A 24,477-nucleotide genomic window follows, 5' to 3' on the forward strand; every position below is an offset into this window, starting at 1 on the left:
CGCACTCCATTTTTTTTTAATTTCCCCATAATATTATCAGGTTTGAATCAATCCATAATATGAAATTTGCGGTAAGCGTAACCAAGGTAAACAGGAATGTGAAATGCAGCTGATAAATGAGGATGGATGGACAGACAGAGATGGGTCTGTTTTGGGTGTACAATATTATAAGGGAGATTTGTATAGTGTTTAGAGTGGAGAGAATAGTTGGTGGATGAAGCTCAAGGAGCACTACTTAAAGATGTGAGGGGCAAAAGCACAACAACTCTTGGAGTCTCACTGCCACCATTGATTAGATGTGTTTCTGACTGGCATATAACTTCGGTTTAGATGCTATGTACATTATCCAAGTGTTTGAAACCTTTTCCTTGACATAGGGATTGTTTATTACATAATCTTGCTCTTTTGCAACCTCTCTCTGTCTGTCCAGCCCTCTCAGATTGGGTTGCTTTGAAAAATAAATTTAATTTTGGATGTAATCCAGTTTAAGTAACCTAGCAATGCTGGTCCCTCAGTAACTATTGCTTTCTAGCACACAAATGCAACAGGAAAGTCAGCCATACTGGTCTCAAATCTAACTTCCCCTATTTCCCCTTTTCTTTTTGAGCTCAGGAAGATCCTTCCATTTTACTTGAGTCCTACTTACAATTGTATTTGAAGCCATGGCAACAACTGAGGCTAACCTTTCCAGCACTGATTATTTCACTCAGCAACCACCACCTCCTGCCACTTGTTTGTTCTCTCCCTTGCAGATATTTTCCTTCAGCTAATGCCTATGAAGGCTGCTTTCCCTTCAGCTAATGCTCTTGAATGGCCTTTTGCGTTCTATGATGACTCTTCCTTGAGCCAGCTCTTAGAACATGAAGAATATGGAGAGGGAAATGCTTATTGTTCTCTAATTCCATTTCTACTCTGAGTATTTGGGGAAAACTTGGTTCTAGGCAAGTTCCTAAGAGGTGCCCTAATGGTCTAATGCTAGGGCATAGGGCTCAGAGTCCTAGAAGGTGCCAGATTCACAGTCTACTACGCCATGAGATGCATACAGTTGTAGAAGATGGCAGGAAGCTGATAGTATGGGATGTAACAGAATTGCATAGATCACAAGCGATCCCCCCAAGCCCCAGGCAATCACTGGAGAGGGGGCTTTTTTTCTTCTGGAGGATGGTTGCCTTGGATTAGAATCCACTTCCACTTCCCTCCATGTCTTCCACGAAAATAGAACGTTTCTGCAGATTCCTTCTCAGATGCTGAAGTAAAAGATTGCCCCTGCAAGGGCTCACACGATCTTTTCTTTCTTTGCGTGCCTTGTTGATGCCTACCTTTTTTAGGCTGTTGCTGTCTTTGAGGTGAGAATAAGAGGTGGAGAAGGCTGTGTCAGAGGCATCCAGCATCAGGCATTGGCAAAGGTCGGTGCTTACTATGAAAGCATCGTCCCAGATGTTCTCACACAGCTCCTTGCCATCCTTATACATCTAAGGGAAAAAAGAGGTCCCGTGTTACAAAGGACTTCTTCCTCGGGAGGCACGACTCTAACCCCATTCAGGTTTGAAAGCAACTGGAATGGATTCTGAAGTTTGGAAACTTAGGAATATGAAAAGTATTGTAGTCTTCCCCCCAAATGCATGATCCAGAGGACATGGCTTGATTTCTAAAAATGAGAACCATTGTGACTTAATTTTTTCAGGAAGTCATGTTCCTGTCCATAATGGTGATTATTCTATCCCTTGTGTAGAATATAAGTGATACTTCTGTGTGGGTATACTATGATAGGCTTCATAACATTAAAGACACTTCATTTACTAATGTTGCACAGATACTTTCTTGGGGAAGAAAAAGATTAAAGGTGGCAGGTGAATCCATAAAATGGCCATCAGCCATCACCCCTTTCTAAGAAATGTATCTTTTCTATTAGCTTCAAGACAAGCTCTTGCCTGCATTTCTATTTCAGTATACAAGCTATATGTTGTTGAAAGAGACAATCCAATCATTTTTAGTGAGGTCAGTAGAAAATAATCTCAGTCTCTATATTTCATGGTAAATAATTATTCCAATCCTGTATATTTGTTTATAACCAAAGATTAAATTGTTGCTTTCTAAGTTCCACAATATTTCAAGAAAACAAACACAATTATGGCAAGGAGTTAGCAACAATAAGGAAGTTGTTACTGCTATATAAGCTTTAACTTTCAGGTATTTTTCATTTGAATTTGCCACTTGGAAAAAGTGGCCGATTTTTCCGTCACACAAGCTATTCGTATACATCGTAAGCTAATTATATGTAAACTAAGTGTATGTAATAAGAATTCATGGAGATGATTGGGAATTGCCAGGCTGTGGGAAACTGAAAACAACCTGCAGGAAGAAGACATTTTCTTAAAAATATTTGACTTTATCTGGCATTTTTTCTTTTCTTCCCATTTCCTATTTCCCTACCCTCTGAGAATACTTTGATTTTTTTTTCCTTCAAAGCTGGAAATCATTCAGATTTGAGAAAAAAGCAAGTTTTGCTATAAAAATCGCATGAGTTAAAATATCCTCAAACTGTATGGAGCAAGTGTTATTATTAACACAGAAATCTTTAGATTGGTTTTTAGTGTGTGCCTTTCAGGAAAATGCAGTTCCTGTTTTTCTCCCCACTTTCCACAGTTACTCTTCCCAAACTTGCTTCAGTTTCGGAAGCCACAGCCTACGCATCATTTTCAGGCCCTGCACAAACATACGCCATATGTTCCCTCCTAGAAACATGCCATGATCTCATCCAATACGTACAAATTTTAAAAACATTTGTTTGAATTCTGGAATTAGGGTTTCTGTATTTTTGAAACTCCTCTACTCCATAAGCCAAGATATCTGTACCTTTATCCCCCATGCCACCCCCCCACCCCCTGACACTTCTGAAGGGGCAAACTGTTAAGCTGAAAGAGATTAATCACCAGAAGTGGTTTTAATTAAATTGTATGTTCGTTTGTTCTGGTCCAATTTCCCTTTTGCCTTGGCTTTGCCTCCTTTTTGTAATGTTATCTTCAGCAAAGTGGCCCTTGGCCAGAAAAGCATGCAACCGAAGGGATGGTTCTGCTCACAGCACCTTTAGTGTCTCACCTGGCCAAAGGACTGACATTCCTGACTGCAGTTATGTTCATCAGCTCCCCCGGGCCAGTTGCCAGGGCAGGTCAGATCCTCTCTGCAAGCATTGTACCTGAGTGGATAATAAGTCTGAGTGCTAAGAAAGACAGCTCATTGGCATTTGACTCAACACAATTTACTCAGTGATATTTTATGATAAACTAGAAATTTGAATTTGAAATTTCCTGGGGTAACCCCCATCCTTTTCAGTTCAGGAAGGGACCTCCAATTTTTATATTCAACCCAAAAAAGCCAACATCTTTTTACTTCCTGGGTTAACTTTTATTAATTGCTGATAGCTTCTTTGCCGTCCTCTGAGCACCCTACCCCACAAATTTATTCACTTTTTAAATATTATACTTTATCACATTGGCTAACAAAATAATAAAAGCAAAAGAATGAGAATGTTCTCCAAACAACATTTGTTTTCCCTTGCTATCCAAGTCAAATTTCCACAGCTAAATCATCGGTCTTGCCCGATGTTGATTTTCCAGAATGGAATGTGTTACCTTGTTGGAGGAAAAAAAGTTTTTTAACTTTTAAAAATATATTTCCCCTAAAACAGGGCTGAACCAATAGAGAATAGGACACTAGTTCTCTCAATTTTTTAATAATTTAAAATTACTAAATCAGGCTATTATATCTGTTTGTCTCATAGATGGTAGCAAATATCTTCTTTGCTGCCATTTAATGCTTGTCCAGATTTTTGCAGCCCAAACACGGTAATCCTAAATAACACTTATCTAAATAATGACCTTAAATATGTGTATCTCTTCCGAAAGACGGTCTCTTCTTTTCAAATTAGCAGGTAAAGGTTCGTGGTTCAGGTTAGCCCAATGCTTTCAGTTATAGAAAAGAAGACAGAGCTTCTTGTTAAGTTTCTCTAGTGTCTTTTACCTTCAACAGTAATTATACTTAATTCTTCTTCCCTATCAGGATGGCCTCTTCTAGATGTGGAGACATGTGATAACTTACCATTGGTCACAGAAACTCTGGCAGAGAGGCACAGCCATCAAGGCTATGAGTTGTCGAGGATGAGTCCATTCAGCAGCAATGGGGGAGCAGTGGTAAAAACAATCCAGTTGCCGAAAGTACGCTTCACAACTGCCAAAAGGAATGAAACAACAGCAGGCATAAATATTAACCCTAAGATGCAGGGATAAAAAGCAAGCCAGGCATCAACTCCCGCCATCTTGATCAGTAAGGCTGGCTGAGGAAAAGTCATGAAACAGGGCCCAGCTCCACAACCCATAGGGGCCCATGACTGACACGGGAGGGGTCCTCTTTTTTTTTTTTTTTGCAGAAGAGCAGAGGAAGGGCTGACCTATTGCTGAGGCTTCCACAGCCATTCCAAGATCCAGCATGGGCTTTGGAAAGTTCCTGGGCAACTTCTGGTGAGCAACAGGCATCTATAGAAAGAAATGATCTGTCAACATCTCCATTTCTTTGGAGTGAGAGTAGCTATAGTATTAGCCTTCTGCAAACTGTCCCTCCAACAATTGCAGCCCAGACCAAGGAAGATGTATGCCAGATGAACACAGTCAAAATCAGGTTACAGACTCCCAGCAACTCATCAGTTATATTAGTTTTCTTTGACTTATCTTGTTTTCAGGATTTTAATTGTAAGGCACCCACATTTGCTGTGGAGTCGGGTGGCCTTGCAATTATCATCATCATCATCATCATCATCAACATCATCCATATTATAGATATTTTGTACTCTCTCGTCCTATAATACTCTCATTTTCTCTCCCCACCACATAATTCTACAAGCTTCTACAGAGAAGCAATACTTACTTTCTGCATAAATCTGGCAGACACCCAGTTCTTCTTCTGGACTTGGATTGGCTTTGTGTTTCTCTCCAGGTAAGCCGTGCTCTTCTGTGTTCTTTGCATTGGCGCAAAACATGGTCAGTGCTGAAGCCATCACCATTATCCAATTTGTATTGCCACCACCTCTCATGACTAGGAAATCAAGGGCAGAGGAAACAAGGAAAAACTGAACTGGTGTGGAGAGGCTTGCTTCTCTGTTTTCAAGCATGCCAGCCAGCCAATCAGGTTATGGGAGATGGGCCCCTACTCCCCCAGGTATATCTTCCCCCAGTAACACCCTGGATACATCGTACTTTCATCTCTCCCTGAATCTTCCTTCTTTCTTGGTAAGCTGCTAAAATGCTGCAGTTATACTATTCCTATTGTTCATTGTTTGACATCTGCAGCTGTGGTCCACCCTCATGGCTAGGTAATTCAAGGCAGCCAGCTGTAGGCAATTCTATAGCACCCAGATTAGGGCTAGCTGTCATGAGAAACAGGCAGCAGTTCCTTTCTTAAAGAGAAGATATTCTTAAGAAAAATGTGAATGCCTCCATCTTCATGGAGAAATTAAGAAATGCGTTAGCAAATTGCTCATTTATATAAACAAGCATGAAACTGGAGGACACACATCCAGGAGAGATTTATACTAGGTGGGTGAAGAAAAGAGGGTGGAAGTTTGCACTACAGTTCAGCCTGTAGCAATTTCCACAGCGATCATCATGCTATAGGGAAGTGCCAACAGCTTTTTGATATGACATAAAAGTCACTGTTGAGGAGCTTAACTAAATGCAATATCACAAGTAATGTGTGGAGAGGTGTCCCAGTTATAAATCCTCCTGACCCAGAGGGCAATCTGGACTTGCAATGGTATTGTGCTTAAATGAACACATTCTTGGCTGCTACGGGCCCCCATTTGCTATTGGCTCTAAACCTCACTTTGAGAGAAAGGTTAAATATGGAGGAAAAGGACACTTTTTACCAGAACAACCCAAGGAAGGTTGTGATCCATCTGAGGAATAGAATCTTAATATGGGAGGGTTGAAAACATGGCCACTGACATATCTTTCACTTTTATTTTTCTTGCTTCTTTGGATGGAGAATTTTTCATTCAAATACTTAGTAATCATTCTTCCTCCTCCTCATTCAATGAAAAAAACAAACTGAAACAAAACACAGATGAAGGGGAGGTAGTTATGATCAGTCAGAAAGCCTGAAGCCGATGGCTTGTCAGTGCAAAGGTATATCAGCACTGCTATGTCAGCCTGTTTCCTGAGGCTCAGCATGCATTGCCACCCATGGACACAATACGTCTTGTGTGTGTCAGTTATGTCTAATTCTCATCTGTGGAAAAATATGGGTTTTAATTAATGTTTACAAAGTGTTCTAATAAGGCTGAAGATAGAATTGCAATCAAATGGGGGGGGGAGGAAGGTAAGATAAAGGAAGATGATGGCACCAGAGAGAGGAACAGCAGAGGCATAAGTTGTTTAATAGACAATATAACACCCATCACATCTCATCTCCTGCTTCCTGATACAGCTTGTACACCCTCTTTCAAATTTGGCTGTTTATTTTTTGTTTTATTCCATTTACAAAATATTGCCAGTACAACAAAAAATATAAATACTAAGTCTGATATATTTAGAGGGTAACAGCTGTAAATGCCCTATGTAATATGCAATTAGAGGAGAAAAAAAATTCATGGTAATATGTAATTGCAAAGAAAATCAGTTTAAACTTTGACAAAATATCCATCCATCCATCCATTCTCCACTACTGTATGCCAAATGTTAATTTATCTTTCCAATATTGCAACTTAGTTCTTTGGCAACCCCTGCCCATTGCAAGAAATATTAATCATATGAGCAATTAAGTTCATGAAGTCCAAAATATTGGGGACACGGACACTATGTATCTTATGCACATACAGAAATCACCTGGTGATCTAACATGTTATCTTTCTTCCTGTCCCTTGTCAAATTCCTCACATACTTCCTACAAGTGTGGGACTCTTTGTTAAAAATGATAGAAATAAAACAGAGATCTCCCAGCTTCCAAGTTATAGATTCCAGATATCCTCTGCTGTTCATTTTCTATAAGGGGAACATTTATTGGTGAACAAAAAACATTTGATCCATACTTCCTGCAGCTTTTGTCGTTGGGTCCTTGAACAAAGTGTGCCAGAGGGTAAAATCTTACTACAGCAGCAACTATTTTCAAGGCAAAGTCTCTCTACTCCATCCTTTCTTTTGTGATATCAAATTTTGGTGAGGCAGTCCATGAAATAAGGTGAAATACGAATCCAGGTTTCCAGTTCCCTAGAAACAGATTCACCTTAAGTATTAAGATGCAGAAATTTGACAAGAAATTTTTGTTTCAAAGCAATGGATAATGAAATCAGTTTCATAATGCCTCCTGGCTAAGATATGTACAAAATGATCTGATTCCCTCATATTAAACTATTGCTTTTTAATCATGAATTGATAAATAATCCTAATAGGTTACGTTCAAGCACTATGCTAAGCCAAAATCAGTAACATTATTTTTGGCCAGGTTTGCTTATTATAATATGCTATAAAGTCATGGTTTACAATCTTCAGTTTTATTTATTTTTAAATTGTACATGTTATCTTTAAAGCCAAGGGTTTTTTTCCCCCAAAGAGTTGTTATGATGCTAAGAGTAAAATGCTTAATTTTCATCAGCTTAGTTCAAGCAGGATCTACATAATAACATGCCTCCTTTAGCATTACAGAAATGTTAGTGATAGTGAGATATCTGCAACCAATTAGAAGTTATACCATAGCAATTATGATGCTACATTTAGCCGTAAATGCTGAAGAACCATGATCCCTCTAACAAACTGCAATTGCAATCCATAAAGGCAAAAGTAAAACATAATACAGGTAGTCCTCGACTTACACTTAATGACCATTCAAAGTTACAACGGTGCCGAAAAAAGGGACTTCTGACCATTTTTCACACTTACGACCGCTGCAGCATTCCTGTAATCATGTGATCAAAATCCAGACACTTGGCAACTGGTTCATATTTATGGCGGTTGCAGCATCCCAGGGTCACGTGACCCCTTCTGCAACCTTCTGACCAGCAAAGTCCATGGGCAAATTCAATTCACTTAAAAACGATGTTACTAAATTAACAACTGCAGTGGTTCACTTCACAATTGTGGCAAGAAAAGTCATAAAATGGATCAAAACTCACTTAACAAATGTTTCACTGAGCAACATAAGTTTCGGCCTCAACAGTGGTCGTTAAGTCGAGGACTGCTTGTATTTATACGTTGTCAATAGTCTAATCTAATTTATCTCATGTTTCGTTGGGGCTCTTGCATTTTAACATTAAAGACCGTAAGAACTGAAAAAGAATAGAAATGCAGGGTATGGCAAATTAATGGTGGCACTGAGAAAAAAAATACCTCGCAGGATATGAAACTGGAGAAATACAGCAGCCTGTGGAGATAAAAACCTCAATTTCAACCAAACCCCGACTGATTAGCTGTCTGGGAAAAGAGAATGAATTAAGTTTCCTGTGGCTCCTCCCAAACTTTCTAGGAGGACAAGATTAATGGGGATGGGAATTGTGTCATGATCTCAGGGACCTTTTCCTCCCAGATGCATCAATAAAGCTATGTTGTTCGCAAATGAAAAAATGGCGCTGCTCTGAAAAACCATGGGTGGGGGAAGCATTAGTGCCAAATCATTCTCTCAGCATTTATTACTCCAAGCTTTTAGTCACGTCTCTGCTTCAGCTGTCATTAATAATCCTGGGCTTCCATGTCAAGCCCTATCTCATAAATCTTATTTCATAAAATACAAATTACGGGCTGTTTTGCTGCTCATATTTGACAGTATTTCCCCCCTTTTTACTGCAAAAGGTGGCAGCACTTAATTGACCTTATCTGGGTTCAAAAGCTAAGCAGGGCCAAATCTAGCTAGTACATGGATGGGTGACTATTAGGAAATGTCAAGGGCATAGGTTACTCTGGGAGATTGAAAAATATCTTAGAGGAAGGCAAAAGCGAACCATTTTTCATGCTGCTGCCAAGAAATTTAATCCCAGGAGTCAAGCTTAACTCAAAGGAGATATTACCTTTAATACAACACACACATATACAGTATTCAGGTCAGTCATAAAGGAGAATGATAGTTTCTCCTGTCATGCATGGTCTTGTGCATACAAAGGGGAGGGAAGTAATGCAGTGTGTATGTACAAACTCCACCCCTTACGATTTATGTACCCAAAAAGGCAGAACTTGGATTGTAATGGCATGACATGTTTCGTCCTTTGCCTGTTATCAAGGCTATCTGCAGAAACCTCTGCCTCTTCCTTGTTCCTGTTACCCCTACCACCAACTCTGGATTGTTTGAAAAGAACTAAGCCACAATTCCAGTTTCAGGTGATAAATTAAACAAAGCATGACTGGCATCATCTGTACTATCTTAGCTGTGGAAGATCCAGTAAGGGTTTGTCAGTAAATCATAATGCAGCATCAGATAATCGAAACTGGAATTGCCTATGAATTCAATTCTTTTGAGTCTGCTTCAGCAACTCTCCACTGGTTTTTAATTTTTCATGATTTCCCAGTTTGATTGTAAGCAATCCCAGTTCCAAACTCTTTCTTGAACTCTGAAAGATCTCGAATTGGAATATTTTCTAACCTCACTTTACATCCTTGCTTTTTATTGTATCCTTTGCAAACATAATTTGCTTTCCTTTATGATACTTCTAGTGATTCCAATAATCCCATAAACAGAAAATCAGGAGACCACATGTTTGAAAATAAATCTTGGCATTCTAGTTTATAAGACTAGTTTTGCGAGCTTGAATATATTCAAATTTGAAGCGACTGCCATCCTAAGAGTTGGAGGCAACTTCCATTGCCCCTGCACCCTATAACAGTGATGGCGAACTTTTTAGAGATTGAGTGCTCAAACGGCAACCCAAAACCCACTTATTTATCGCAAAGTGCCAGGGCTGCATCAGCTTTCTGGTGCCCTCAGGAAGGGCGGGGGCGTGGCCCACTGGGTGGGTGTGGTTGCAGTGATCACCGCAGACTGGGTGAGTGTGGCTGGGGCCAGGGCGGCGGGGGCCAGTCCCTTGCCATCTCTGGGGCATCCCCAGGGGGGCCAACGCCGCTTGCTCACTTCCTGCCCTGTCGTTTCCAAACGCCACGTGCTTGCTACTCTGGCGAACTCTGCTGGGGCAATGGCGCACGTGCCCACAGAGAGGGCTCTGAGTGCCGCCTCTGGCACACGTGCCATAGGTTCACCACCACTGCCCTATAAGATCCCCTTTAGAGCTAAATACCAGTAGCTAAATCTTTATGGAGGGATATTCTCCAAGCCTAGCAGCACAAAGGGGTCATCCATTATTAAATCTTCCTTTCTTGGCTGACATTGAACAGTGACTCTCACATGGCTTTATTATGAGCCATCCTTTTATTCCCTGGCACACAGCCTGGAAAATACTGATGGCCTCAATCCCAATACAGCTTAGAGACAAGTTTCTCTGAGCAATTGTCACCCTTGTGCAATTGCAGCAATCAGTTCCTCCAATGATCACAGTGGAGCGCAAGAAAGGAACTCTTAGAAGCAAAAAGTTCTATGGACACATGTCAGGAATATTAGGTTTCTTTGCTCATTTTTCTGGAGTGTTTTATAAACAAATCTGATTTGCAAAACATCTTCAAGAAACCAGCCAAAACATATCAGGTCAGATTAGAATTAACAGGATTCCATCCAGAGCTGTAAAAAGAGCATCTTATTTGGAGTTTTATTTGAATCAAAGCTCGCCTCCAGAATTTAGTGTGGCTGTTTGTTTTAAATTAAAGCAAAAAATTCCATAAAGTACTTTTCCTGATTATATACACCTAATATTTTAGTAGGCTTATAGACAAAACTAAATCCCAACGTTTTAATTTTCTTATTTCTTAGCATAGATACACAAGGAATAAGATGGATATGGTGTCCTCATGTTTTTCTTCTCAAGATAAATAATTATGGTTTCGTGCAAATTATAATTCAACCCTGCATCATGTGTACGTAGCAACTCACTTTTCAAGTTTCAGGAATCCATACATCTTTGCCAGTATATTCTATAGCTTACATTGATTTGCACATGGAAAACAATACACGCACAAAAAAATAAACATTCTTATAATTATAAGCATCCTTATCTACAAAGCAGTCTCATAAAGTTCAATAGAATTTGTCTCCAGATCATTAGATGTATGATTATAATCTTACTATACTATCATCTACTGATTTAAGAGTAGCCAAACATGCAGAATGAATTAAGAATGGGTGCTTACTTTAAAATATGCGTATGTGTGTATGCCTTGTGTTACTTTCCAAGTAACACAAAGTTCTTAATTCATTTCATATATTTGCCTATTTTCTTAATCTAAATCTTCTTACTCTAAAATTTATTTAGAAATTAGTTCAGTAAACTTTGCTTATTTGGGACCCATGCTGTTCAAAAGAATAGTTCATTAATAATCTATGGTCCCCCCCTCCCTCCCTCCCTCCCTCCCTCCCTCCCTCTTTCTCTTTCTCCCTCACACACATATACACTTTTAAAAATTTGGAGCAAACTGGGCATCTTGTCCTTTTCAGGAAAATCTTATTTTTCCACACAGATATATTGTACATAAATTCTAATTGAATATATTCTTCTGGTTCCAGTTTACCAGTTACAGAAATCTCCTCAATCATCATAGAGTTCCATATTTACTATAGGATGCACGTTATAGTAAAACAAAGAGCTGTTTATGAATTATAATTAGTTTCATGTATTCATAAGTTAACTGTTCCTAAACTCCATTATGCACACCTTTGTTTAAAGGGGGAGAGGAAGGGGAGGAGAGGTTACGTTGCAGAACCTGTCCAGTAGAATGGCACCCACCACCACCACCACCACCACCACCACCACCACCGCTCTCAATCCCCAGATTGGGAGGGTCCCAACCATCTTGGCTTCCAGAAGACTGTGAAGATCTGATTTTTCTCCCAGGCATTGGGCAAGAATAAGGAGTCAGACCAATATAGGTATGGAGTGTGTGAGAAGCAGTTTATGGAGCCTAGTAATCATATTATGACTGTTTTAATGCGGTGTCATTTGCTGGAGTTTGAACAAATCTTAGAGATTTATTTATATTGTGTTTGTTTTGTTGTTGTTAACTGCCCAGCATTCATATGGGTGGCCATATAAAATGTCTAGTAGCTAAATAAACAAAAAAATTAACTTTCTGGTCGTTCAGTTGAGGTGATGGTGGGGGTTTCTAATATGGAATAGTAGATGACGCCTCGTCACTCATAAGACTTTTTGAAAAAATGTCTTAGAAGTATCCTATATCTCAGAATTTATTCTTTTAAAAAAGCTTTTCAATAAGTTCAATAAGTTTTCAATGAATTAAATTGCAGCCCAACATTATACTTGGATACCTCTACGCACGCACCGATACCAAATGAATGAATTACACCCATGCTTTAAAAACCTAGCGGGTTTCCTTTAATACATGCGTTATACCAATGAGGGGGTTCCCTCTTATCCCTGGTTATAATTTTGCAACACGACGATTATAATTGGCTTCGAACCGCCAACCTTTACCTCTCCCCCATGCACAACGCATCCAAAGCTATTTTAAATTAAAATTAGGTCGGTCAGAAAAATTACACCCGGAGCTCCTTATACCCAAAGAAGAAAGACCGAGCAAAGAGTTTCTCCTTTTCCATGCCCGAAATGTTCTGAGACTACGTGAATTAGAATCTCTCTCTCTCTTTGTCTCTTCCTTTCGAAAAATCGACTCGGCAAATAAGCACCCCCCCCCCCGGTCCCTGATCTGTCCTCAGTAGCCTTCAGACGTGAACTGAACGCGCACTGCAGCCCCACGCTATTACAGGCGCCTCTACTTTCAGCAACTCCATCCAGACGCTGTTGAGCGGGGGTCTGCAGGGTTAACTTTTTCAGCACCCCCCCCCCATCCCGCGATCGGAACCGAACTGGCTTCTCCGCGTCCCGCCCCCCGCAGCCGCCACTTCTACCGGCTTCGCCTTCTTGCGCCCCGCCGGAGCCTTTTATGAGGCGCGTTGCAAGCCGAGGAAGGCGCGGGGCGACGATCGCGTCCCTGCCTGGAGTCCCTTCTCGACTCCGGACGGATTTCGCAGTCGTGACCCCGGCGTGGCACCCTCGTTTCGCGGGACGCCTAACCTGGAAGCCGCGCGAGCTGCACAAATCCGACTGAGTTCGTCTCTCTCGGAGGTCGCCTCGTTCCCGGGTCTAGAGCTTCGTCCGAACGAGCCCCGACCTCCCAATTCTGAGCCTGAGGAACTGCGTCGCCGCTGCTGCTCCCACCGCGCTCTGCTTTGAAGCAAAGAAGCCGAACTGCCGCCACCGCCGCTGCGGCAATATACCAACCCTCTCCCCCCCCCCTCCGCCCCCCTGGCGCTGGCTTGCCTGTCCCAATCGCCGCTAGAAGCCCGCCCGTCAGCTCTCGGGTAGCTTCCCAAGGCGGCGCCCGGTTAGGTTAGGTTAACGACAAAAGGCTTTCTATTGCATTGGGCCCAGGGGTCCTCGCGCTGTCTCCAAAACAAGCCTCTCATCCTCAGCAGGAATGGCTTTCTCCATTCACATTAACAGCCACCGGCAGATGAAGTTATCTCATGCTTCAAAAGTAGTAAATGGGTTTAATCATCCCCTAGTACTTCTTGTGGCAATGCATTCCAAAAGATATTACAGGTCACTCGGCTGGATCTACTGCCTCACTTGAAGTAATCCGGAAAGAAGAAAGTTATTTTATTGCACAAACAGGTTGCCCTTTATCTCTGTTTCTTTCTGCTGCTAAAATGGGAGGATCAACAGAGCTGCATGAAATTAACTGATTTATACAGTTGTCTGCCTGTCTGTCTATCTTTATCATCATCATCATCTATCATCATCTATCTGTCTGCCTGTCTGTCTGTCACTTCATACCAGTGGTGGCGAACCTATGGCACGGGTGCCAGAGGCGGCACTCAGAGCCCTCTCTCTGTAGGCACGCGTGCCGTCGCCCCAGTCCTAGGCCTTCAGCTGGGTTTTATAAAACCTTTTCGCTTTAGGCCTTTGCCCTGTACAAAAAAAAAAAAGGTTCAATCAGTCAATTTCAACTTCTCCTGGGAAAAAAAAGATCTTGCAAAGTTGGAATTGATTGATTGAACTTTTTAGTCCCACCCAGTCTCCCGTTACCACTGCAGCCACGCCCAGCCAATGGGTCACGCCCAGCCAATGGGTCACGCCCACCTGGCACCTGACAATGCATAAGTGGGTTTTGGGTTGCAGTTTGGGCACTCCTTCTCTAAAAGGTTCACCATCACTGCCTCGTACAGTTCTGGGTATTTTACAATGCAATGGCAGGATCAACAGAACCGCATGAAATTAATGTGTTTGTTTATGCAGCTATTCAAATAGGGAGCCACTATTTTCACTTTGTCCATCAGTAATTTGGAACTCTGAGTGTTTGCAGTATGATTCTTTTTTTAAAAATGTGAGATGCAGCTTTGAGCCAGCAGGAAATTCTGGCCAGACTGGCCTTTGGTTTGAACCAGCAGGGAACATCATGCATTCTGATGCCATTCAGCTACTGGAAGTAGGAGATTCTGCTTTATGAACTCCGCTGGGTTCTGACTCACCCATCATCAGAGGCTGACATAGCTCTGTCATGTTTTTAAGTTGCCGATTCAGCTGAAAAAAAAAAGAGGAGTCACATCTAATATGGTTCAAAGCATTTTGCAAGACATATGTAAGTGGGCTGTTATCCACAACAGCTTAGCCCCTAATAAAAATGAGACTTTAAGATGTGACCAAGCTCATGCCTTATTTCTAGCAAGCTCAGCATAGGTGCCTGGCATTCACCATCACGCTTCTCACTGCCTGTATAGTAAATCATAACAACTATGGTTCACGGGGTGAATTAAAAAGAATATAATGCATTTAAAAAGTATAATATAAACAGTAAATTCCATTTAAAACATCACATTATTTTCATTGCCTTCAGTAGAGGGATAATCATTCTGCTTTAAATTAAATAGGTTTGACTCCTAGTGACAAGTTTGCAAAGCCAGCTGATGAGTTTAACATAGTTCCAGAATGAAAGAAAAATTAAATATAATCGTTAGAATTTGAAACAAACAACAAAAAGCTAATTCAGACTTTAATTCAAGAACATTATGAATGAACCATTTATAATAATAGACAAATAAACAGTACCTTTGTGGGAACTAAATTGCTTAGTCTACCTTAAGTTGTAACAGAAATTTGAGATTTCATAATTTCAGAAATTGGACACTAAAGGGGACTAACCTTTCCAGGCATAAAAATTGAAAGAAATATAGATAATATCCAAAAGATGTTAAGTAATGAGAGATGTGAAAGATAATATCATGGAAGATCTACAGCAGAGGTCGCCAACCTTTTGGGCACCAGGGACCGTTACATGGTGAGAGATTTTTCTACGGACTGGAGGGGGTGTGGTTTTGTGTGCTGCCTGCATCCTGCTGATGGGGCTTTGCTTGTTTCTGCCGCCGATTGCTGGCATGCTGTGGGGGACCCCTGAGCTATAGAATAAAGAGCTGAAACAAACCTAACCTCATGCAAAAATACTAGAATTTAAATAAATTGTTGAAATACTGGAAAATAAAAAAGTGTGGATTATAAGACAGAGATGATAGTAGAAATAATGATAATTACAAAGAGAAATGATCTAATGACATCTTACTGGATTTATAAAAAAGGTTTGCTAAATTCTCAAAGAACCCTTGGGATTGGAAAAAGAAAAACCAAACAGATAGATGGATAAAGAAAGATAAAATTCTATGGCAACATCTGAATGAGATAAAGATCAAGATTGCTAGAAGCAAGCGGAAGAGTGCAAAGTTGCTTTTTTTGACCAAGGTTAAAATAAGATTAGTTTCTATAAAATTCTGGGAACCCTTTATGGACCTTTGGCTGACATCAGGAGTAAAATGTTAATGATGGATTTGCAGATGGAAAAGAGGTGGGCTGTGGGAAAAACAGATGCTTGCATGTAACCTTAAGCTGGGTGAAGAACTACTAAGTTTGTGTGTTTGTTTATAATGAAGATTTGAAGTCACTTCTTTAAATATTTCTTTTTTTTCTTATTTTTTCCTCTTTCATTTTCCCTTTTTCTTTTTTCTTGCACTATTCTCTCTTTCTTTTCCTTTTCCTTTCTGAGTTTAGTATGTATTATGTTTTTTTATTGCATTTTTTCAAAAAATAAATTATTCAGCATCAGAGACCTCTACATCTATTATATAGTACTGCCTAACAACGTTTTAGATGAAGATGATTTGCAACTTTGGGGCAAAAGTCCCCATGACATTCAGATTCAGTAGCTTACCTAAATGCACGGGATGCCCATTCAACTGGAACTATAGCTGACCTGGAGTTCAAGGAATTCTTTATTAAACTGGAGTGAGGTGTCATCTGATTTTCCTCTGTGTCCTTTACCATTCAACATTTTCATAAATGATTTGAATGTAGATAGAAGTGGAAGGAATATTTATTACACTACTTTAGAAGTTAAAAAGTTTGGTTGACTTTGAGACAAACTCAAATCCTCATGACTTACCATGGACACATCTGTGCAGTTTTCCCCAACATGATACAAAATGGCATGCCTTTGCTTTTTTTTTTTTTTTGAGCCTTCTGAATGGAGCTTACAACTCCAGAAGATAGTATCAATATTGAAACTGATCTTAAATAAGATTAGAAAAGTGGTCTGAAAATGAACTTTAATAGCAATACAAATACATGCAAAGTCCTTTATGCAAGAGAAAAAAGTAAGAGAAAATCTCACCCAGTTTCCAAGAGCACTTATGAAAGGGATGTTGAATTTGTAATTAATGTAATCAATCACAAGGTATATATGGGCTCCCTCCCTTTTGCACCTAATCAAGATACAAATGTATCAGCATTTTTTTGGGGGGGGGGCTGCCAATCCCTAAGGAATCTTCATTTGGTCCCTTAACCCACTAATGAGCCTGTCTCGAGTGTCTTTAGCTGGACCAGTTTGAAAGTAATATTTCCATCCTTGAGCCAATGTATGCCATAGCAAGGGCAAACTGTTTATGCTTTAGTTGACATGGTTCACATAAACCATGATATACTTGTTAGTGTTCAGATTCATATAACAGAGCCAAAACTGAACAAACCCTTTACAGAACTAGGGAATACACTTAGTGGTTCTGCACATTATCATAAACTATGGTTTGTTTAATAATGAATTAAAAATTACAAATGGTATGGCTCATACTAGATGTGGTTTGAATTAATCTTTGACTCTGTGAACCATTCTAATTGTGGCTTCTTATATTACTGTTAAACCATGGGTTAGAAAGATGTATGACTCCTATCTTACATTTAACCTTCAATTAATACCTGCTGATGGTGGTACAGATATACATAGAAGAACTAGTCTTACATGAGATTAGGTGGGTGCAATGCCTAAGACCGAGTTCATAAATTAAGACAAGCTATTTTAAGTTGTTTGAGTTCACATAATGTATTTAAACCAAAATCAAGAAATAGTGTGTGAATAGAGCAAGCTGTGGTTTGTTCATTAAATAAAATATATTTATTTATTGAATTATTTATCATTCCTTCAGAAGCTCAAGATGGCATATTTAGTGCACTCTCCTCCTATTTGTCCCCACAAGAAAAACCATAATGAAAAGGGGAGGGGGGGTTGGAAGAGAATGATTAGAGAATAGTATCCCAAAGTCCCCAACATGGTTCCATAGCTGAGGGAAGTCTTTTTGCTTTGAGCCTGACACTTTAACCACTCCACCATACTCTCTTCATGTCCCCCCCCCATCTGTGATCTGAGTCACATAAGCTCTTAAGAGAGAATATGGTTTGTTTATTTGGCATTTACCATATTGTATGATCTTAGCCCATTGATGTGTGAGCTGAAAGTTTAGCATGCTATGTAAACACAACAAATTTGATTTATGTAGCAAACCACAATTAACCCAACTATTAGTTAATATAGTATGAGTTATATTATTTTATGCAGATAATAAAGATGTTAATATTTTATTCTTTTCTATAAAAATTTTTTTCTCTCCCTTGTGAGAATATAAATTATTTTAAAAGGATTAATCAAAAATTGTGTTGAGGTCAAAATACCATTTATATCCCAAATGTAATTATCCCAAATGGCCAAGTAAATTAGAAGCTCTTTTAAACAATGACTTACTGTATCTCATGTCAAAATGTTTTCCTTTATTTCAGAATTTTAAAATTTATCCATCTGTGCTGGCATATTTAATCATCTTTACACTTTCAAACTATTAGGAACTAATGAACAATATGTGTCTAAGTAATTTGGACTCTCTAATAAAGTATATTTTTTATTGGTAAGGGTTTCTATTTTTTTAAGTTAAAAAACTTGGCACTCTTAATTCACCTAAAAGTCAGCATTGATCTTATTTTAGTTTCCAGAAATACATGGACTGAATCACATACTGCAATAAGATATTGTCCAGGATTTCTTGAAATTTAATGGCTACCAAAATAAACTGGATTCAAACATACTAAACTAAAATCAAATGATATCATAGCTTAGTATGATTGAATAAATATCTCCTAGTGGCAAATTAGATGTATAAATTGTGTATGGTTGAAATACAGACGAGTTCAATCAAAAATTGTATATAGGTATATATGCCACGTGTTGCAATTATCAACAATTTATTTTAGTGTTCTATGATATGTAAATTCATTCACAGGAAAAGGACATTGTGTGTACTTTTGGGTCTACTGCAGATGGTGAACACTTTTAATTGGAACAAGGCAGATATTGGACATCTGGTTCTTACAATGAAAAAAACATGTTCCTTTAAGAAGTTTCCGAAAATCAACAGGGGTAGGAAGACATAGTAATTGAGGCACAAAGATGAACCAAGAATTGCATGCACAGTCAGCAGAGGACTGTAGAAGACAGGATTCCAACTGAAGCTATATTGCTAAGGTGACCAACTTTTTTACAATGAAAAGGAGGACACAAATAAATTGAAGAAAAAAAATTGTAAATAAAACAAAGATTTTATTCATTGCAACAATAATACAGAATATACTATAATATGATAAATGCATAATAAAAACATTTGTAACAATAACATTTTATATTGTAAAATGCTTACATGCTGCACCCCTGCCCGCAGCTGCCCCGTCAGCACTGCTGTCCCGCCATGTAGAGCAGGCCCCGTGGCTCCCAAAGCACCAGCTGCGCCAGCTCTGGTTCCGGCCCCAGGGGGGAGGCAGCCCGCCATCGACACACCCTGCCTGCAGCTGCCTTGCCAGCACCACTACCCACTCTGTGCAGCCCCATGTAGAGCAGGCCCCACGGGTCCCACAGCATGGGGGCAGCCGGCCACCGTCGCCCCTCACACCCCCGCCCGCAGCAGCCCCGCCACCCCTGCCTCTTGCTCCCGCAGCCATTATTGCCCTAGCAGGGCCGAAGATCAAGAGAAAGTTACTGTAGCGTCGCTGCTCCAGTCTCCTCCAGGTATCTTCGGGACTAACTAGGAGATGGTGCAGTTGGGTAGCAGGGAGGGGTGCAAAGTTCCTGCCAATTCGCCTTTGCTGCAGACAACTTACATGTGCAAAGTTTGCCGGCCAGGTGTTTTGGCGTGCTCAGCAGCAATTCCTATTGGCTTTCGAAAGCCAATAGGGGGAATAGCACAGCTCATGCAAAAGCTGAAAAAAAAAAACCATCAAAAAAGGTGCCAGAACGCCATTCTGAGTGTTCTATGAGAAAAAAAAAAGCCCTGCAGATTAGTCTTCAAAGATCAAAAAGGAGGACATGTAGGAGGACACTTTTCGAGGGAGGACAGAACTTACAAAAGGAGGACTGTCCTCCCTAAATGAGGACGGTTGGTCACCTTAATATTGCTCTGCAAAGCCTTGAAGTATTTGTTCAAGCTTGTCACCATTTCAAAGTTTTAAAAAAGGGAGATCAAAAAGAAAGATAACAAAGATGACTAAGAGTTAAATCATGAAATACAAGATATGCAATTAAAGACTGTTCATTTTTACAGAAAAAAATAGGCAGGGATGACATGACAGCAGTTCCAAATATCTAAAGAAAAGGGAACAAATTGTTTATTTGGAGAAATTGAGTGAATTGCCAAGATTTGCAGCCCAGTATCAGATTCATTTACTTTGTGATAGAGGAGTTAAACTTGCTTGTTGTTCTGTATGTTATGTTATAATAGAAGAATCAATTATTGATGCAGTCTTTCTTTAAGGTGCTGTATAGTATATTTAAGTATGCATGTACTCAGTTACAATTCTCTACATCTTCAAATGCATTTCTCCCAGTGTTAACTATACAAATGACAACTGTCCTAAAAGGATATCAAATGATATCTCTTTTGGAAAGGCTTAAAGAAGCTTAGGGCAATTTCTAGGTCATTCTAAAGCTATAAGATTGACTCAGCAGGCCTGTGTGCACCAGCTCCACCATCACCTGTAAATTTGGGTAGCTCAGCAAAGTGTTATGGGTAAATGCAGCATTCTGGCTTTTATCTATCTGGAGGAAACTAGGAACCACAATTTTTAATAAAATAAAGTATTGCTTTATTCTGCTTTTATTTGGCAATTACACATTTCTATCTCAACTTCTCTAGGGTGCAAAATAACATTTATGCTTTACGTTCTCTTTTTATTCACATAACAGCAATGTAGGTAATTTCATCTGTTGGTGAGACCTAGATACTTTCATGATACAGTGGGGCTTTGAATTTGGTTATCCCCAATTCTAGGCTGCCCCTGGAAACACTACATCTATTGGCTTTTAAAAGCATCTTCTCTAGTTATGCTTTAATATAAGCTTAAGGATCCGGCTTATAAAAATGTTTATTTAAAGCATAACTTGTTGGCTTTGGCTTAATGAGTTGTACATATCCAGCCATAATGATCTATGAACAATATATTTTGGTTTAGAATGTTGCTAGTCCATCTGATTTATTCTGTACTTTATAAACCTTGGCTTAGTGATTCGTGAACTAGGTCATATGGTAGACATTGCTCTGTCTAAGGGCTAGCGTATTACTGCTTTTTATCTTTCTTTTTTAAGGACACCAGTGTTCTCAAGAAACATTGAGAAAGTCCTAGGCTGCCCTAGTTCAAGATATCTGTTGATTTGGAGGATCTTTCCTTGAATCTCTCTCTCTGTATATACCTATTACCATCTTACTTTCTGTTCATTTTATTCTTTGTTTTTCTGTACTTATGTGAGGGCTTGTGTGTCAATGGTTATTATTTATGGTTGCTTTAAACTACATTGAGGTTATTTTATTTATTTATTTTTCTTTTTCTCTTTACAAACAACAAAATACAAAGTACATTTTTTCTTTTTTCTTAACAATACTATGTCCTATATCTCTTACATTTATTTACATTTATTTACATTACTTCTCATACTTTTTTATTCCTCAATTCTAACCAATTGTATTACATGTCCCATATCTCATAAAATTCTGTAACTTCTTTGTCCTTTATTTCTAAGGTAAGTTTGTTCATCTCAGCACAATCTAATATCTTGCGTATAATCTTTGCATTTGTTGGTATGTTTTCCCTTTTCCAGCATTGCACATATGCAATGCGTGCTGCAGTTACTATATGTATAATGATGTATTGAAATTGTTTTTCCATTTTTGGATTGATTATGCCTAATAGAAATATTTCGGGTTTAAGTTCAATTTGTTGTTTTGTTATTTCCTGTATCCATCTCCTTATCTGCTCCCAATAGATCTTTCCTTTGGGGCATTGCCACCACATATGGTAAAATGTTCCTTCTTTATTTTTGCATTTCCAACAATCCGGATTCATATTTTTATATATCTTGGCCAATCTCGCTGGTGCTAAATGCCATCTGTAGAACATTTTGTATTGGTTTTCTTTGTATGCAGTTGACAGCGTTAGTTTGTAGTTTCTGTTCCATATTCTTTCCCATTCATCTAATTCTATATTTCTACCTATATTTCGTGCCCATGCTATCATTGGACCCTTTACTATTTCTTCTTCCAATTCAACTTCTAATAAGAGTTTATAGGTTTTTGTTAAAAAATTTTCCTCCCTTGTTTGTCAGTATTTTGTCCAATTGCTGTGGTATCTGATTTATTCCATACTCTTCCATGTCTTTGCTATATTTTGACTATATCTGTATATATGGCCACCGATCAGTAGTTATTCCCTATTCCTTTAATTCATCTCTTGATCTTAGGTTCCCTTGGTTATCTAATAATTCTTTGTACCTTATCATCTTTGTTTTATCCAGTGTGTTTGGGTGAATCATTGCCTCCATTGGTGAGATCCAAATTGGAATTTTCATGTAATATATTTTTAAAACTTTTTTCCATGTCCAAATTAATGCATCCCTTATCTGATGCCAGTAAAAGTATGTGTGGGATTTCTTATCTTTTCCCCATAAAAACGCATGCCATCCAGCCTGTAAAACATGACCTTCAATTGTTAAAACCCTTTTGTTTTCTAAGTTTATCCAGTCGCTGATCCAAAGCAACCCTGCTGCTTGGTAATAGATTTCCCATTTTGGCAGCCCAGGGTCACCTCTACTTCTACTGTCCTGTAACGCTTTAACATTTATTTGTGCTTTTTTATCTAACCATATAAATTTATTAATAATTTTGTTTAATTCGTCAAAAAAAATTTTCCCCAATTTTATTGGAACTGTTTGAAATGGATATAACAATTTTGGTAGAATATTCATTTTAATCACCGAAATCCTTCCTAACAATGTTAATTGTAATTTCCCCCAAATCTCTAGTCTTTTTTTATTTGTAGTATCAATTTTTTATAATTGAGGTTATTTTAAGTGTAGTTTATACAGTCTGTAAGCTCTTCAGAATAATTTGATTAAGGGGGGGAATAAATTATACTTATCCTCTAACCCAGTGTTTCTCAAGCTTGGCAACTTTAAGATGGATGGACTGGGAGTTGAAATCTAATTAACAAAGTTGCGAAGCCAAGAAACACTTGCTCTGACTTAAAGCAAAACTGTTAATAGCAATTCTTCCACCCTGATTTTCAAGTCAAGGAGCTTATATGTAATAGGGCAGGGGTAGGCAACCTTGGCTCTTTCATGACTTGTGGACTTCAACTTCCAGAATTCCTGAGCCAGCCATGCTGAGGCAACAGGGAGAGGTTTCCAAGCTGAGCCATGTTGGCTCAGGAATTCTGGGAGTTGAAGTCCATGAGTCATAAAAGAGCCAAGGTTGCCCACCCCAGAGGCAGGTGGTAACTGTCCTGATAACCACTAAATGGCTGCTGGTAATTAGAGGTGTGCTGAATCTCATTGCTGCCAGCTGGATTTATACATTTCAGATCTATAGCCTTAATCCAGCTGTTTTCAAACTTGACCCTTTTATGACTTGTGGGCTTCAACTCCCAGAATTCCTCAGCTAGGCACACTGGCTGAGGAATTCTGGGAGTTGAAGTCCACAAGTCATAAAAGGGTCAAGTTTGAAAACCGCTGCCTTAATCTAAAGCTGTTTAAGCAATTTTGATTGGGTGTGTGCATGCTGGGGGTTTCACTGAGAAAACATTAAATACTATCTAAGGCTGATGACTTCATGGGCACATCTACTAGTTTGCTCGGCAACAAAGTAAAAATCACTTTCTTTCCTACTTTCTCTAATTTCTACTTTTCAAGTTCTCTAATTAAACTATAGTTCCTCTGAGATTTCTGATGCTCTCACCTAAACATTAGCCAGAGCTGATCCTGATTAGACAAAGCCAGCTAAATGCAGCCACCTGCTGTGACCTGATAGATTAGGGTTTACCTATGAGAAGGAAGACTCCAATTGGCCTTGTAAAAAAAAAATCTTATATTAACCTTGCTTTTCAATCAGATGGTACAACACAACCAAATGTTTGATGTTAGTGCACAGACTGTTGTTTTATCTTAGACCACCACTGTAAAGCTATTCTTAACGTAGGAAGCCAGACCTACATGCAAAGTAGCCGCAAATTCAATTGCCTAGTTTCATCACATAATTATTCTTAGCCAAATCATTTATTTCACTATAGAAAAGGCAACAGAAGATTGATTGTGAAGACTCTATTAATAGACCATTGCAGGGGAGAAAACACTCTGCATATGGTCAGAAGCACAAAACCCAGCAGAGAAAACCTCAGGGAAATGAAAGAAAAAATAACAAATCTCAGCCTCTCGCTCCAGAAGTTTCACCTGAATGACTTTGGTCTGGACGGAGCAGTCATTGTAATGATCATTCCTCACTGATCCATTGCTCCCTCATTAATCTTAACATAGGACGCAACAATATAAACAAATTAGATCTGGAATAACCAGCGTAAAATCACCCCAGATATAAAAAGAGCCTCTTGTTTTCTTGCTCCTGTTTCTAACATCCCGCCTCCTCTGCGGCAATTGGTTCTTCTCATGATTGGCATGTAACGTCACCGTCGTCTCCTTCGTCTCG

General features: G+C 39.2%; 1 protein-coding gene across 1 annotated transcript; it reads right to left on the bottom strand.

The window, feature by feature from the left end:
• RTBDN (retbindin) lies at positions 1–13,363 on the bottom strand. The gene is made up of 6 exons (XM_039343396.1): positions 13,166–13,363; positions 4,921–5,088; positions 4,448–4,532; positions 4,099–4,227; positions 3,100–3,196; positions 1–1,472 (listed from the first exon to the last, which is right to left on the bottom strand). The coding sequence occupies exons 2-6, from the start codon at positions 5,084–5,086 to the stop codon at positions 1,176–1,178; spliced, it is 774 nt and encodes a 257-aa protein (XP_039199330.1). The 5' UTR covers positions 5,087–5,088; positions 13,166–13,363; the 3' UTR covers positions 1–1,175.
• Positions 13,364–24,477: the final 11,114 nt, after the last annotated feature.

This window comes from Crotalus tigris, unplaced genomic scaffold (genome assembly GCF_016545835.1).
Source record: "Crotalus tigris isolate CLP2741 ecotype Arizona unplaced genomic scaffold, ASM1654583v1 scf7180000017551.9496454, whole genome shotgun sequence".
Taxonomy (NCBI): domain Eukaryota; kingdom Metazoa; phylum Chordata; class Lepidosauria; order Squamata; family Viperidae; genus Crotalus; species Crotalus tigris.